Genomic DNA, 15,521 nt, shown 5'->3' on the forward strand with positions numbered 1-15,521 from the left:
CACAAGAGGAAACATTGCGAGAAAAAACTCCCCACTAAATGAGGGTAAAAGATGAGGGAAGTACAAAATCCCATGCAAAGAAACCTTTTCATTTTTGTTGAACCACTTGTACTTGTGACATTTGGCGGGTGGCTCAAGAGTGGGTCAAGAGTGGGTCCAACGAGATAGGGTCATAGACCCCACAACAATGATTCAACATTCCTTGTTCCCAAGACAAATAGTAATATGAATTAAACCAAATAACAAAAGGGTGAAATTGTGATTTCACATTTATTGACCCCCCAAAATCAAAAATTCATCTTAGTTTGTGATTTGCATGCATAATGCCATCATATTTCAGTAAGTCTAAAACTGAAGATATGTACAAGATGTGTGGACATATAAAAGATAAAACTCAATATACACTTATCCAATTACATTTTGATAAATAGTACAATCTTATGCAAAGTTAAGCTAGTTCCCCATCGTTCTACATAACCCTGACTATACCTCATCTATTTTACATGTGATGCATTTATTGCATACCTCATGCTTCAACGTGCATTTCCCACGTTCCTACCACATCATTGTTGCAAGTCAATCACAAGGAAGTGGAATTAACACCCCATCTATAGATCTGATCCCTAAGATTAGAAAGCTCAATTTCAATTTTCAGCTGGCTCTTTCTTATTTTGTTGTGTCCCTAAGCAAAAACTGACATATATTTTGCACGATTATTGTCATTTACTTCTATGGAAACTTAAAGGTATTTGATTGCATTCATTTTATCATTCCCAAACATTATCAAATGTCATTCACATAAAAGTAGCATTTACAAGATCACTTAAATTGGTGCATGATTTGAAACAATACTTCTAATACATTCATATTAGCATGACTGTAAAGTAGGTTCTACCAAGAGGGTGAATCTAGAAAAAAACAACACTTGTGATGTAGTGATCCCAGTTGAGTGCTTGTTAACAATGTCAACTCTTTGCATTCAATGCATCATAAGAGTTGAGTGAACTGAGAAACGAAAGTATACAAAGCAACACGATCAAATCTGCAAACTACAAAACAGATCCCCATCTAAAAAGATGACCAAAACCCACAGTTCAACTGCGAAGCAATCATAAGTCTGCCCAAAACTCCAAATAAAATAGAATTTGGTATCTTTTATTCTCTAGTAGATCGTCAAAGTCACTGAGACATCAAATTTATTCATCTGCATCATTCCTAGAATTGTCATTCATCGCATTTAATTTTCTAGCTTCACATTTATTTCTAAATTTATCTATTCCTCCAGCGGTCTTCTATTGATCTACCTTAACTCATGACAAGTTGTATGCATTTTATTGGATGAGCATACATTAACCCTAGGGAAAGGTTAGTTTCTTTAATATCATAGGTTAAGAACACACCTCATTGTTAAGTCTAAAAGATAATCTAAGGATTCATTGCGAATTCTATGATTCTATCAGAATATTTGAAGGTGGGCTGTTTTTGAGTTGACTTATTAATCTTCATGGGGATGGCCCTCAAATGAACTCCAATTGCACAAGAGATGAATGCACTACAAGTTTGATACAAAATATATAGACTTAAGCTTTGAAGATCTGAAACTAATTTGTTAACTTGTGGAAGCAATTATAAACCATAGCAAGTAGATATTTATAAAACAGCAACAAGTAGATCTCATTTCAGATGATTAAGCAACCAAAGCAATTAGAAATTTTAAAGGATAAAAAGCCATGTTCTGGGAGCTTTTAAATTGCTATGTAAATTTTGGGTTGTGTTATGATCAGTTCATAAGATGCTCGGGCTTCTTCGTAAAGATTTTAATTTGAGTTAGTCTGAAAAGGTATTTAATAAATGGGGAGATCAAATGCAGGCTTGAGCCCATAGCCTGCACTCGGAGCTAATCCAATCTTTTTCCACACAGAAATCAAAATAAAGAAATATCAATAATATGATATTCCTCAACTGGAACACGGACATGTTAATTTTAATTCTCCAGAAAATTCTGGAAGAATGATATTGATTTGTAAGGGTACATTAAAAGCAACTGTAGTAAAAAAATTTCATTGTTTGTAGACAAATCCATGCCACTTTACAGTCTAGGCAGCACTTCTGAAAATATCTTTATATATTTTCTGTCTGTATCTTGAGGATCAATAACTCTTGCATGGATTACATCTTTGCAAAATTTCTAGTATATACAGGTACATGACAGGACCTCCATGTGCACTCATGAGCATCCGGTACATAGTGAATCTCTTTACCTCATTCTTACCATTAAAGGAATGTAGGGAATAAATTCTTCAGGCATCCGCTAAACATGGAACTAGAAGATGTAAGAGCTCTGTAGTAAGGAATTTCAACTCCCATCACCTTGATTTTTCTGTATCCATGTTCATAGCTACACGACTTAATTCTAGCTTCCACCCCAATTGATATGCATGAATAGAGAGGCAAACAACAAGGTATGTCTTCTCCATAGACATTTAATTGTAGTCCAGATATTGAAATTCAACTACAGGAAAAAATAACAGAGCTTCTGTGCAAGGTTTTTCCACCTTTAAATGATAAATTAAGATTACAGAGTGCATAACTTGACAAATAATGAACATATTCTACAATCATGCCTTGGCATCATGAACGAACACATGCAAATCTGGTTGGGAATCAGAGGATCAACTTTTTGCATGCATGTTATAAATTATTAAAGCATAACACAGAGAACAAGAAAGGAAAAATGATAGACCTTTACTTTTTCTCCGGAATCTAAACAATAGACCACTGTTCAAATTATCTGTAAACACGAGCTGCTGTTGTTATGTACCGTCCCTTTTCCAAATCATATATTGTCTTCACATTGGGTTTTCTCCATCTTGATAAAAACCATGCTGCAAGTCCTAGCAAAACTAGAATTGCAAGCAACGAAAAAAATGTAAAAGAATCTTCCCCAAGAATCCACGAAGGTTGAGCTGATGATAAATCTTCTATGGTGTGCAAAATAAAAGCTCCCAAAGCCCAGTCAATTGGAACACTTCCCACTTGATTTGTAAACTGTACCCTGGAAAAATATATAAAAAGCTTATAGATTAAAATCTGGTGGAAAAATATTAATCAGCTAGAAATTTTTGTAAATTAATCAGACAATATATTTAGTGGACTTCATGTAAAGTGCATGCCATAAACAATGCACTCAAGGACATGGGGAAGATTGACTGAATTAGGGGCGTGGTCAGCAGTGCAGGAGATGTGCATATGTTTATCTGCAACCACCACACTTCACATGCACTCTTCAGAGCCTTCACAAAACAATTCTTCAAACCAGTTGAGACCAAAGATGCATCCTATTACATTCTCTTGGAGAGAATGCTTGAGTTCCAAGAGGCACTGCAACTAATGGTTATGATGAATTAGTGCAACCAGTAGGCTGAGGTCAAGATAGAGCAGCAAAAGAGGGTGAAGAAGATAGTGAAGAGTGATCAATTTTGGAGTGATGCAAAATACATTGTCTCTATCATAGGTCTGGTTTTCTATGTGATCAAATATGGAGATGGATATGCACCTAACCTTGGAGAGGTGTATGAGTGCATCGATTCTATGCTTGACCAGATGAGAGTTGTTGTGCGAGAGGGATCCAGCAAGGCCATCTGCACTCCACTCAGCATTCTGCAATGAGTACATTCAGCCAGTCATTCAGCATAGATGGGAAAAGTTGAACAATCCTTTCTGCATGGTTGCTTATGCATGGAATCTTAAGTGATACATGCCTGGGCCTTGTAGAGTTACACCACTTCAAGATGATGACATGAAGGCATGGTTGTTCAACCATTGATAGGATGTATGATGATCATACTATTGGCCAAAGTCACATTGAATGCATAAAATTTGTCACTCTTAAGGGCTAATTCAGATGTAGCAAAGATGGATATAAGAGCTATGGCATAGGAGGACACAATTTTGCAGGGAAACTGTCATCATGGAGTACAAAGAGTAAAGATTACCTCAAAAGCCAGTCTACTATCTCAGGTTTCTAATTCTTCAGTTGCAAAGAGGATTTAATTATAGCTTCATGCACTCTCTTAAGAGAAAAATATCTCTAGGAGAGCAAAGAAGCTAATGATTGTACATAGTGCCTTTCGTATCATTGACCACAAGACACACATGTACAAGGAGAGCCCACCAACATGAAGGATGTAGAGCTAGAGGAGCCAATACAAATCGATGAAGATGAGGATGCAGGGCTGGTTGATGTTTGTTTGACAGATCTTGACTACACGGATTTTTCGAGTGATGAGGAGTTTGCCTTGAGGGATCATTAGAGGCCTCCATTCACTACATTTTGACATTTTGTGCTTGTCTTGATATAGTACTAAACATTGCAATCATCTTTATGATATTATCATAGTTACACCGCCCTGGGAGACGGGGGGACGGGGACAAGTTTCCGAGACGGGGGGACAGAGGCGCCTTGATTTGGGGACGGCGGGGGGACGGCAGCAAGGGATGGGGGGGTGGCGGAAGGAGTAGGGGTGTATATACTATACATATGGTATAGCATATACCATATCAACTAGAATATCATGATTCATGATCAAATGACAAACAAACAATGAACATTAAACATTGAACATCAGCAAATAATAAATATTAGTCTAAACTCTATATATCAGCCTTCAAATCAATAGTATGAGTATCTAGATTCTACTATTTAATAGTAATCAATGATCATATGAGTCATGACATAAAGATGATTACAATAAGTATCATGTGCCATGAATCATAATATCAAAATAAGTATATAATGCAAACAAAAACTACAAGTCTCCAAGAGTCCAAATCAAAATGTCAAATCAATGGAGACTCCTTGGCGTCCCCCCACAATGAAAGAGATTTCTTGGCGTCCCCCCTCGATGAAGGAGACTCCTTGGCGTCCCCCCGCACCCCCACACTTGAAAGCCTCTAGCCGTCTCGGAGATGTCTCACCGTCTCCGGCGGCGGTGGCGCTCTAAGTGGCGCCGCCCGAAATGCCGAGACGCCGTCCCCATGTCCTGGGGACGTCCCCGTCTCCGAAACGGCCCAATTTTGGAGGGGGGACGCGTCCCCGTGTTACACTAGATATTATATAAGTCTTCCATTCATTTTTTGCTAAGTTGCCAATTCGGGTTCAGGGATGGATTTGACTTTGTGGGTTCAAGTAAATTTTGTTTTCCCATTTTAGTTTGTGGGTGGGTTCGTGAGTACATATATATATAAGAGAAACCCATGGGTCCTCCCAGACTCGCCGTGGGGCTTCCTCGGTTTGCCACAAGTCCTCCCAGGTTCACCACGGGTCCTCATGGGTTCGTTGTGTGTCTAGACAGGGTCCCGCAGCGAACCCGGGCACAAATTCGGACCTGCGCGAACCTGGAGCCGGATCCGAGCAGCAAGGTCCAAACCCGGTAATGGAGATTTTTTGACAATTTTATGTAGTATTCTAATTTGTAATTTGTAATTTCAATTTGATATGCAATACCTCTTTTTGTTTTAGCAATAGTAGTAATAGTGCTCTTAGGTGGTTTTAGTTGGCAACATTTTCAAGTCTCCTACTCAAGGAAGTAAGTTTGAGCAATTTTTACCTACTAGGAAGTCATGTCTATTTGAGATGTAAGCAAAAATTGGGCTAAGCTAATCATAGAGATGAAGTTGGAACCAAGGGATTTGGAATGAAATGAGTTTAAACCTTTAGAAAATCCTTGTTCTAGCTTCAATTCAACCTTTAAAAAACAAGAAAAGTTGAGGGAGGTAACATTGTTGAAGGCATGCTGAATCTTAAAAATTGGCTAAGTCTAGAGTTTCTTCAAAACCCCCAAAATCTAGAATCTTTATTATACTCCCATGAAGCTGAAACCTATCTCAAACATCTTGACAATATTTATACAAATATAACAATCTAGAATCTTTATTGTACTCCTATGAAGCTGAAACCTATCTCAAACATATGGACAATATTTATACAAATATAACGTGTAAGAAAGGAAAAAATGTAACTTATACTTGCAAGCAAATTGCCCGAGATGAGTTGGAATCCAACCCTCTTTGGGCATTATTTCCCAAATAGGCAGAATTCTGCCACTCTAGTCAAGCCTTTAAAGCATAATCCAATGAAGTACTTGAGGAATTTGAGCAAAGTAATACAAATGGAAAGGACAGATTTAACGGTTCCCACATTTTGATTTCTTTTTTTCTTGCTAGCTGAGATTGCCCAAGTAGGGTCAGAATCCGACCTCTTTGGGCATTTATGCCCAAACTTGACTAAATTCTGACCCTTCCATTTTAGCTTAAATCTTTGGCACCTTTGGAACCTATTAAAACTAGGCAAATTTGATAAAAAATTGATTTGTATGAATAAGCTTTTTAGGGGGGTTGTGGACTTAGATTGTTTTTTTGTTGATGGCTGAGATTGCCCAAAACAGGTTGGAATCCGACCTTTTTTGGGCATTATTGAACCAAAATTCCCAGATTTCCGACATCCCATTCTAGCTCTAATCGTTATTGCCTTTGAGATCTGCATTCAAAGTTGGTGAGGTTGGTGAGAAAACAACTTGAAGGATAAAATATTTAGTGGCTTGAGGACTTGAAAAAAAATTGAGTTGGGCTGGGATTGCCCAAAACGGTCAGAATCTGACGTTCATTTGGGCATTTTTGCCCAGAACTCTTTCCAACCCTTCATTTTGAGCGATTGTTTGAATTAGGCCATTAAACTTCAAGTATTTAACAAATTTGATTGAAAATTGACTTAGCAGGAATTTTTTGGGAAAGATTGATTGCATGTAGCTGGGATTGCCCAAGATGGGTCAGAATCTGACCCCCTTTGGGCATTAATACCCAACTTTGTCCAAATTCTGCCCCTACCCAGCCAGCAGGATCTCTTGGTGCCATTAAACTTTGTTGAAAAACTTGCAAATCTACATGAGAAAGGAATTGGAACAAGAACAGATTAATGGTTTCAGACTAGGAAAACTTTGACGACGTAGCTGAGAATGCCCAAAAATGGTCGGAATCTGACCATCTTTGGGCATTTTGCCCAAACTTGACTGATTTCCGACCTTATTTTTCAAGCAAATAATTTGGCGCCAAGCAAAATCATTGAATGACTTGGCAAAATCTGATGAAGAAATAACCTTGGAAGTCTATAAATTTTGATAGAAATGAATGATATTTTGACTAAGAAATTGCCCAAGATGAGTTGGAATCCGACCCATCTTTAGGCAATTTTCCCCATAAGCAAGAAAATATGCCCAAGTTTCAATAGGGGTGGCAACATAATTCAAATTTTAAAATTTATAATTTTCCCTCTTCATTAAGGTTGACCTGCAGATAAGACAATTTGAATTAAATTTATTAAATAAAGGCCAGGTCAGCCTTCCTAGAGGTTCGTGGCCCTTGACCTCTTCAAGTGCCTATATAAAGAAGTTCAATTAAATTTCATTTTGTCATCAAACAAGGAAAATTTTACTCTGCTTCACTCTAATTTGGCATCAACTTCTTCCTAGGAAGACAACGAAATCCGTCATTAGAAGGGTAGCGAATTACCCTACAGCGGCACCAATTTTCCCCCTGCCTATTGCACTAAATTACCCCTGTAGCGTAACAGTAAATTAAAAAGGGAGGCAAGCCTCCTTAAGGCAGCAGTGGGGTGTCTGCATTAGCAATTGGAGGTGGCTTCAAAAACCTCAAGGGGCTGCAGTTTTGAGATTTATCAGACCCAAAAATAATCCAGCTTTGAAAGAAGGTAAAATTTCAAACTTTCATAAGCTAAGAGGCCATTTATTGTTTCAGATTTTGACGAACTTACATTGTTTCCCAAGTTTATAATGCAGATCTGAACTATACGTGACTGAGTCCCTTGGTTTCTTTATGATAGAACGATCAAGATCTCATACAAGGAAATCAGGTGCAGTAAAAGGGGTTCTAATTCATGGGAATCTGATGTGAAATAAGGAAAAGTGTAACGCCTACCCCTACTTGACTTTTTTGTTGTAGTGCTGGATTCTTTTAGGTAAGTTTTCTGATTATGTTTTATGGTTATCGGTGATTGGTTACTAGATTGGATTAAATGTTATTTTATACTCAGTTGATATATGTGATGAGTTAGTTATTTCAGTTATTTCATGTATGCATGGTTGTTCGATAATGATATATATGTTCATGTAGTGACTTTCAGTTATTTAATGATGTTAGTTAGATGAATAATTTTTATGCCGTTTCTATGGATACTTACCCCATACTGCATGTGTATGGTGTGCGTGTATGTTTTTTTTATGTGTGACGTTTCTAATGTGGTTAAGGGAGTCGTAATCACTTGCTAGTCGGGATCTACACAATGAACCACTTCCTACCATTGCCTGTTTAGTTTAGAATATTGTGTTTGTACATGCGTGAATTTTATGCAGATTGCAGGTACCGAATTGCCGGCATGAGCATACCTTATTGTAGTATTTCAATGGTATAAGTGGGGAGAACTCTTGAGTCCAAATCCTAAACCCTATGCCAATTGTCCTAAAAATAGGACAAGTATCTGAGTTAGTTTCACCTTTCCGAATTCGTCAAGTGACGTGAATTCATGATTCTAACCTTGGAGTTTGATTATGTTCTTTATCTTCAATTGAGTGGTCAGTTTTGGTTTTCTGGGTTTGTGATGATTTTCTATTTTAATGAAATTGAATTAAAAGATAATTTAATGATTTAATCGAATAAAAAAATTATAAAGGAATTCAATATTTAATTAATTGAAAAATTAATTAAATAAAGAAATTAAATTTTAAGTTTTATTGAAGTTCTAATTTAGGTGTATTTATATTTATTTAATTTTATGATAATTATTTAGGAGTTTTATTTTAATAATAAATTCTAAATAATGCTACTAATTAAGTTAATAAATATACTATTAAAAACCTCTTGTGAATTGATTAAATAAAGGAATGAAACTTAAAGATAAAGTTATGGTTCTAATTTAGGTGTAATTATATTTATTTAATTTAATAATAATTATTTAGGAGTTTTATTTTAAATAATAAACTCTAAATAATATTATTAGTTGAATTAATAAATATATTATTAAAATGTCTCGTGAATTTATTAAATAAAACAATTCATTTAAAGATAAAGTTATAGTCTAATTTTGGGCATGATAATATTTATTTAATTTAATAATAATATATTTAGAAGTTCATTTTTTAATAAATGCTAAATATTATTATTATTTAAGTTTAAAAAAAATTATTAAAAACACTTCAAAAATTAATAAGAGAGAGTAAGCGATTATTTAATAAAGTTTTTTTTAATTAAATTGCATGAAGCATATGCATGAAATTAAAATATAATAAATTAAATTAAAGAGAGAAAGCTGATTAATTTAATAAAGATATTTTAATTAAATATCTAAAAGTTTGTGCATGAAGAGGTAAAAGATAACAAGTAATAAACAGTAATTGATCAACAAGTTCCCTCGCATGATTGCACAATCAGAGCTCCAAATTAAGGGAGAACTCTTTATCAGAGATCTAGAGCTCATTATGCAATTACATAGATTTTCGAGGAGCAATTTCAGAGAGGAAGATTTTCATAAAAAGGGAATTGTTGTGTATTCTATGCATCCGTCGTTTTAGCATCAAATCCAGGTAGGATCTCATGGTTTAATAGTACAGTGGATTTCCGTTCTTTAAATTCCTGTCTTCTTCGTGTCTGGATAAATCTATTTCCAGAATTTTAGATTTGGTTGAAACCCTTGTGTTGAGATTTACTATTCTCTGTCCTTGATTTTGGCTGTGAACAAATTAATTAAATTGAAACCCTTCTTTGTTAAATTGAGATTGTAAACCCTCGTTTGATTTAACTTGGGTGATTCATAATAGATTTGATTAAATTCGAGATAGGGGTTCTGAAAAGAAAACTAGTTTTAAATTACTAAATTTAATTGTTTAAATTTTGTTGCTCTATCAGATCTAGTTTGGAAAGTTTACATTTTTAGTAAGTTTCTATTTTTGGAAAGTTTCTAATTTTAACAAGTTTCTATTTCAAGAAAGTTTCTATTTTAAGCAGGTTTCCATTTCGAGAAAGTTTCTATTTTTAGTAGGTTTTCATTTTGAGAAAAATTTTATTTTTAGCAAGTTTCTATTTCAGGAAAGTTTTTACTTTTAGCAGTCTTTTATTTTTAAAAAGTTTTTGTTTTTAGTAGGTTTTCATTTTTTGAAAAGTTTCCATTTTTAGCAAGTTTCCTTTTCGAGAAAGTTTTTCCAAAGTTTAATAAATTTAAAATTATTATGGTAATAATTGATAATTATTATTAATAATAATTTTAATAAATATTGTTAAAATTTGAAATTTAATTATTTGAAAATTTGATTTATTACTTTATTATCTAAATATAATTCTAAAGTAAATTAAAAATCAAAGAAATTAATTGGAAGAATTAATGGTTATCTTTAGTAAACTTAGGTTGTGCTTGATTCAATTTCATATGAAAATGATTTATATTGCTAGGGAAATTTTCTTATTTTAAAACCTTAGTAATTAACATACTTTAAGAAGATGAAAATTGTGTTGTGTATGTTCACTGAACCCTTATGTTTTGATACGAATTGAAATATGAAACAATTTTTAAACAATTTTATATAAATTGTTGAATCGTCTGGATTCTAGTGAACTCGGAAACCATAGTGAATCTGGCAACTAGAGAAATGGAAAAACTGAAACCTTGATTGAGATCGAAAACATTATGAACTGTAATATTTAAAAAAGGAAAAATGAAAACTTGAAAACCTTTAATAAAAATTAAACCGTTGTGTTTTTTAATCCTAATATTATGGTGAAAGTTACTTTTGTATGTACTCTTTTTATGACGTGTGATTTACTGTTGGGTGTCAAGTTGACTTAGTACTTTGACCAAATCATGATGTTTACCAAAGGCTCGGGAGTTCTGTTTTGTGATGTCATGATGATGTTTTGATCAGAATCTTTTATACTCAACCATGGTAATGTGTCTTGTATGCTCTATGAGGTGTTATGATCTATTGATTGTTATTGCTTTCAAGTGTTCTTGTGCGAAACTGAGGTGAATGGTGTGACTTATTCGATATAACCTTTGAGTCTTCAATCAATTGTATTTGGATTGCTTTCCAATTGCTTGTATAGGACTGAGGTGTTTGTATGATTTGTTCTTGGTGATGTCATGTTATGACGTGGATTGGTTTGTGTACTTTCTTGGATCAGTCCTATTAGGATGATCGTTTTAGTGATGCTTGTATTTTGACCAGTGATGTTTCAATGCTTGTAGTTGCTTGTTTAAGAACTAATGTATGGTATGTTGTTTTATTTTACTGAGCTTAGGGTAGGTTATCTATATGTCATGTTGGGAAGTGGCTTGCAATGGAGGCTGAGGCCCTAAAGAGGCTCACAGGTAACCCATTGTAAGTTATTTAATAAGTGACAGCATTTCATTAAATGGGTTTAAAATGAATTAATAAGAGTCATTGTTTTCTTCGCCCATGCCTCGAGTGCTAGTACAGTCTAGGATGGGAGTAGAGAGGACACTTGGTTGCAACCATGCTTCGTTAGTATGCCTTGTCAGTACGAAAGGATACTAGTGCCGCATAGAGTCACTAAGGGGCCGGAGGATTAAAAGACTAGCCGGGTAACCTTAGAGTTGGTTCGTATGATAACACTTGGCCACATGCATAATAGATTTCCTACGTGTTTGTGTTGCCTCTGGGATTAGTTGATACTTGTGTCTTAGTACCCTCTAAGATAGTTTTCCTTCAAGTGATTCCTTGAACCTAGATTTTGGTTTTGATTTGTGAGTTTGCTATCCTGTTTGGGACTTGAGACTATCTCCTCAGTGCGGTGGGAGTGGGCCTTTTTGGGTTTCATGAGGTCGGGTGGTAGTGTTTTTTCTTATACCATTGAGATCCGACCATTGGATGCTGCTGTTGGATGTGTTTGTGCAGATGTTCTTTTCTATAATTTCCTGTATTTCTATGATGGATGGTTATACTTAGTGTATTGTATTTAATTTCAAAAATCTTACAAGATGATGTAATCTATTTCATGATGTATATTATTTCAATTTCTCATACCCTGTGACTTGTACAATGAATGATTGTGCATTATGATTATTGCCAAGTGGCATTCGAGATGACTGTATATTATTTAAATGGATTCATACTTGCATATTATTATTTAATGTGGATTTATTGTATATTGGATTTAGTGTTAATTAAAATTAAATGTGATTCGTCGTCATGCAACCCTTAAGAGTTGTAACCTGTTTATGTGTGGTTGATGTATGAGTGTATGTTAATTGCTTCCGCTATTCTATTACTGTTGTTGTATCTTTAACTTCTTTTTAAAAAAATGTTTGTCAAACTTAGTAAAACTTTAGGTTAACTTCTTTTGGGTCACATGGCGGGGCATTACAAAAAGTTTGGGCATGCTTACACATTGCAAGGCTTGTCTAAGTGTTGGAAATTTGTAAATTTAGTTTCAGAGTGCAAGAAGTTGAGAAAAATATGATTTTATATTTGGGGGATTATTGCATAAGCTTTCAAACTGTCTTTCTTTTATTTGTCAACTTTGTGACTTTAATACATTTTTCTCTCTTGTTCTGCAACTTAATAGCAATGAAACCTAGGTACATGCACCCAGCCCAAAACCTAGGACTACTTAGTACGGGGACAACCCTGGGATAATACCTCCAACCGCAACACCGCAGCACTGCTTGGGTGTTTGGGGATGTCAGAGGTATTTGGGTAGTTGGGTGCTTCATCCACTCTGTTAAGACGAACAAACTTAACTCTAATTGGGTGCTTGTATGCTTGGGTGCTTCATCCACTCTGTTAAGAGGAACAAAGTTACCTCTAAGCGAGTAGTGAAGCTAGTTGTTGTGCACAATGCCTTGCATATCATAGTTTGCAAGACACACATGTACAAAGAAAGCCTAGTAGCATGATGGAATATAGAGCCAAAGGATCCATCTCATATTGATGAGGATGAGATTGCAGCAAAAACAAATGTATTCGTCGGTGTTCCTTTTGTGAAACTTGAGCATGAGGAGTCAATAGTTCCAGTGTCGAGGACTTTGGCTTGGGGGGCACTTTATCATTTTGACATGTTTTTGTATTCATTTTGATATTGATCATGATTCATATCATGCATAATATACTCAGTGTAATCATCTTTATCATTATGATATAATTGATATTTGATAGAACTAATATAAATTCCATTTGTTGATAATTGATGTATTTCAATTTGAATCTTGATTTATTAATGTTACTATTTAGTATGTAGTTGTACTATGTTACTATGTTGAATGTTCAATGATTTTCGTTCATGTTGTAAATTTGCTATGTGCAAGTATTTCAATTTGGTATGTTATACTAAAATATCATTTCATGACTAACATTTTATGTTATATATGTATAGTATATAGAAGCCCTCCCCCCAACCCCCCATCCCCCTATCTTTCCCCTACCATCCCCAAATTGAGACCCTTTCTTTTCTTGTCCCAATGTTTACCAGTCTTGACGTCCCCCCCGTGCTGATGTTACACTGGGTTATAGGAGGATGGAAATGCAAGGTGGCTGCCCCAAGCTCAATCTCCAAAACTCCAAATGACAAGAGGAGTTCAAGTCAAGTGCAAGTACAAGTTCAAGATCGAGTCCAAGAATTCGCTTACATGAGAACAACAACACCAAGTTCAAATCAAATCAAAGTACAAGTTCGAGATGCTAATCCAAGCAAGGCCATGAGGGAGATTTCTAAATGAAGATAGAGAAAACTTTAAGGATAAAGTCATAAAGGCCATCAAAATCATCTTCAAGAGAGCTAGCAATTTCAGAAGAGTTAATCAATGCGAGAAGGATAAAGAATCAAGATTTTTTTCATCAAGAATTACTTTCTAACAATCAAGCAAGAAATATTTGCAGCTTAAACAAACACATTCCACAATCCAAGACTCCAAGCACTTGTTCTTAAATAGATTTACAAGATAAAGGTGATGAGGTGGCATTGAGTTGTCTTCTCCCATCAGAAAATTCCAGATTGCACAAGCAAGCACAACATGCCAAGTGTCCTATTTCTCATTGGCTATCAAAACCATTGTAAGTTTCTTATCGGTTCATGATTTGGTGCCTTTGTGTAATTGGTTGTAAGTTTGGAAACCCTATTTAAGGTTTGTGGGGTTAAATCTCGACCCTTGATCTTCAATTGCTCTTGGCCCTTCAATGCAGTTGAACATTTGTAAAGGCCAAGGCCTTCTCATTTGTAAATGGATTATAAAGTTAGATAAGTAGAGGAGATAGACGCTAGAGCACTAGAAGTAGATTAGAATAGGTTAGCTAAGGGAGAGACTTGATCAAATCGTTGCTATGATGCTTTTGATGTAATGGATAATTCATTGTTGGTTCTTCATGGTAAATTATTTAATATTGCTTTGAAGTGTTGCATGGTTTCTTCAATCTTTCACTTGGAATGAATTTCTTTTCATGTTCAAGTAGTTAGCTGAACAGAAGTAATTGTGGATGTTTAGTTGCTTGTCTCGAACAAATCTAGGCCACTAGCCTCTTGCTAATTGAAGTGTGCCTTGTGTGGTAAGCCGATGATTGGATGCACTTAACTTCAATTGGTGTTGATTCTTTAGTTTGCATCTATTTGATGGGATCAGAGAGGAGATATCGATTGGAAAATTGGTTGAGTGCTCCTTAGAAGCTTGCACAAGGCACTGTTGAATTTTTGAATCAGAATAGCATAAATAAATAACAGATAAAGCAAGAAACACAAGGACACCAGAGGTACCCTGGGAAAACCCTCCTACTTGAGGGAAAAAACCCAGCCACGCCAAAGAAATTCTCCATTATTGAAATCATGTTTACAAAGCTAACAAGCTCCGTCAGAGAATTGAATCCTACTCTGAGATTGTTTCCACTTAACTATCACACATAGAATGCCTTATAACAATCTGCGTAGCTCCTGTTATCAATTACAATACCTAAAGAATCACATAGACTGCTCAACTATCACCACACAGATCGTATGTAAATAGAACATACAAGATGACTGAGTCTCAGCACATATACACTTAGTGCTATAGTCCCAGAACTCACAGCACACTGTACATGACCACAACGACTAAATCACTGTTCACCCAGCTAACAAAGAAAACTCAAAACTTATATTCCCTTGCAAGCAGATTGACGTCAAAACTCTTATTGCTGAGATACCAAAAAATGAAATTCTAGATGAATAAATGTAATTCAAATGAACAAAACAAATATATATCCCTTGCAAAGCTGAAGAGTCCTTCATTGAAGCTGAAATGTTGGCGGTTATGAAATGACGCTGTCATATTTAATATGAGAACTGATGACCAATGAACTGACATCTTCCAGCTTGACCACATTACTCACCAAGCACGATCAGCTTGACCACAAAATGAAACAGTCCCAGCCATCACACCCAGGAAGCCATGAAATACGACGCCAACTCACATT

The 15,521-nt window shown here is 35.4% G+C and overlaps 1 protein-coding gene across 1 annotated transcript in view; it reads right to left on the reverse strand.

Moving 5' to 3' along the window:
• Positions 1-1,978: 1,978 nt before the first annotated feature.
• The window catches only part of LOC149535593 (GDA1/CD39 nucleoside phosphatase family protein), a 125,888-nt gene continuing 112,345 nt past the window's right edge, over positions 1,979-15,521 (reverse strand). The window contains exon 9 of the mRNA XM_089807252.1: positions 1,979-3,055. Coding sequence (XP_089663378.1) covers positions 2,788-3,055 — 268 coding nt within the window. The 3' untranslated portion in view covers positions 1,979-2,787. The remainder of the gene's footprint in view (positions 3,056-15,521) is intronic.

Source organism: Cupressus sempervirens, chromosome 10, assembly GCF_028749045.1.
Source record: "Cupressus sempervirens isolate cs-2001-9-10 chromosome 10, ASM2874904v1, whole genome shotgun sequence".
Taxonomy (NCBI): Eukaryota; Viridiplantae; Streptophyta; class Pinopsida; order Cupressales; family Cupressaceae; genus Cupressus; species Cupressus sempervirens.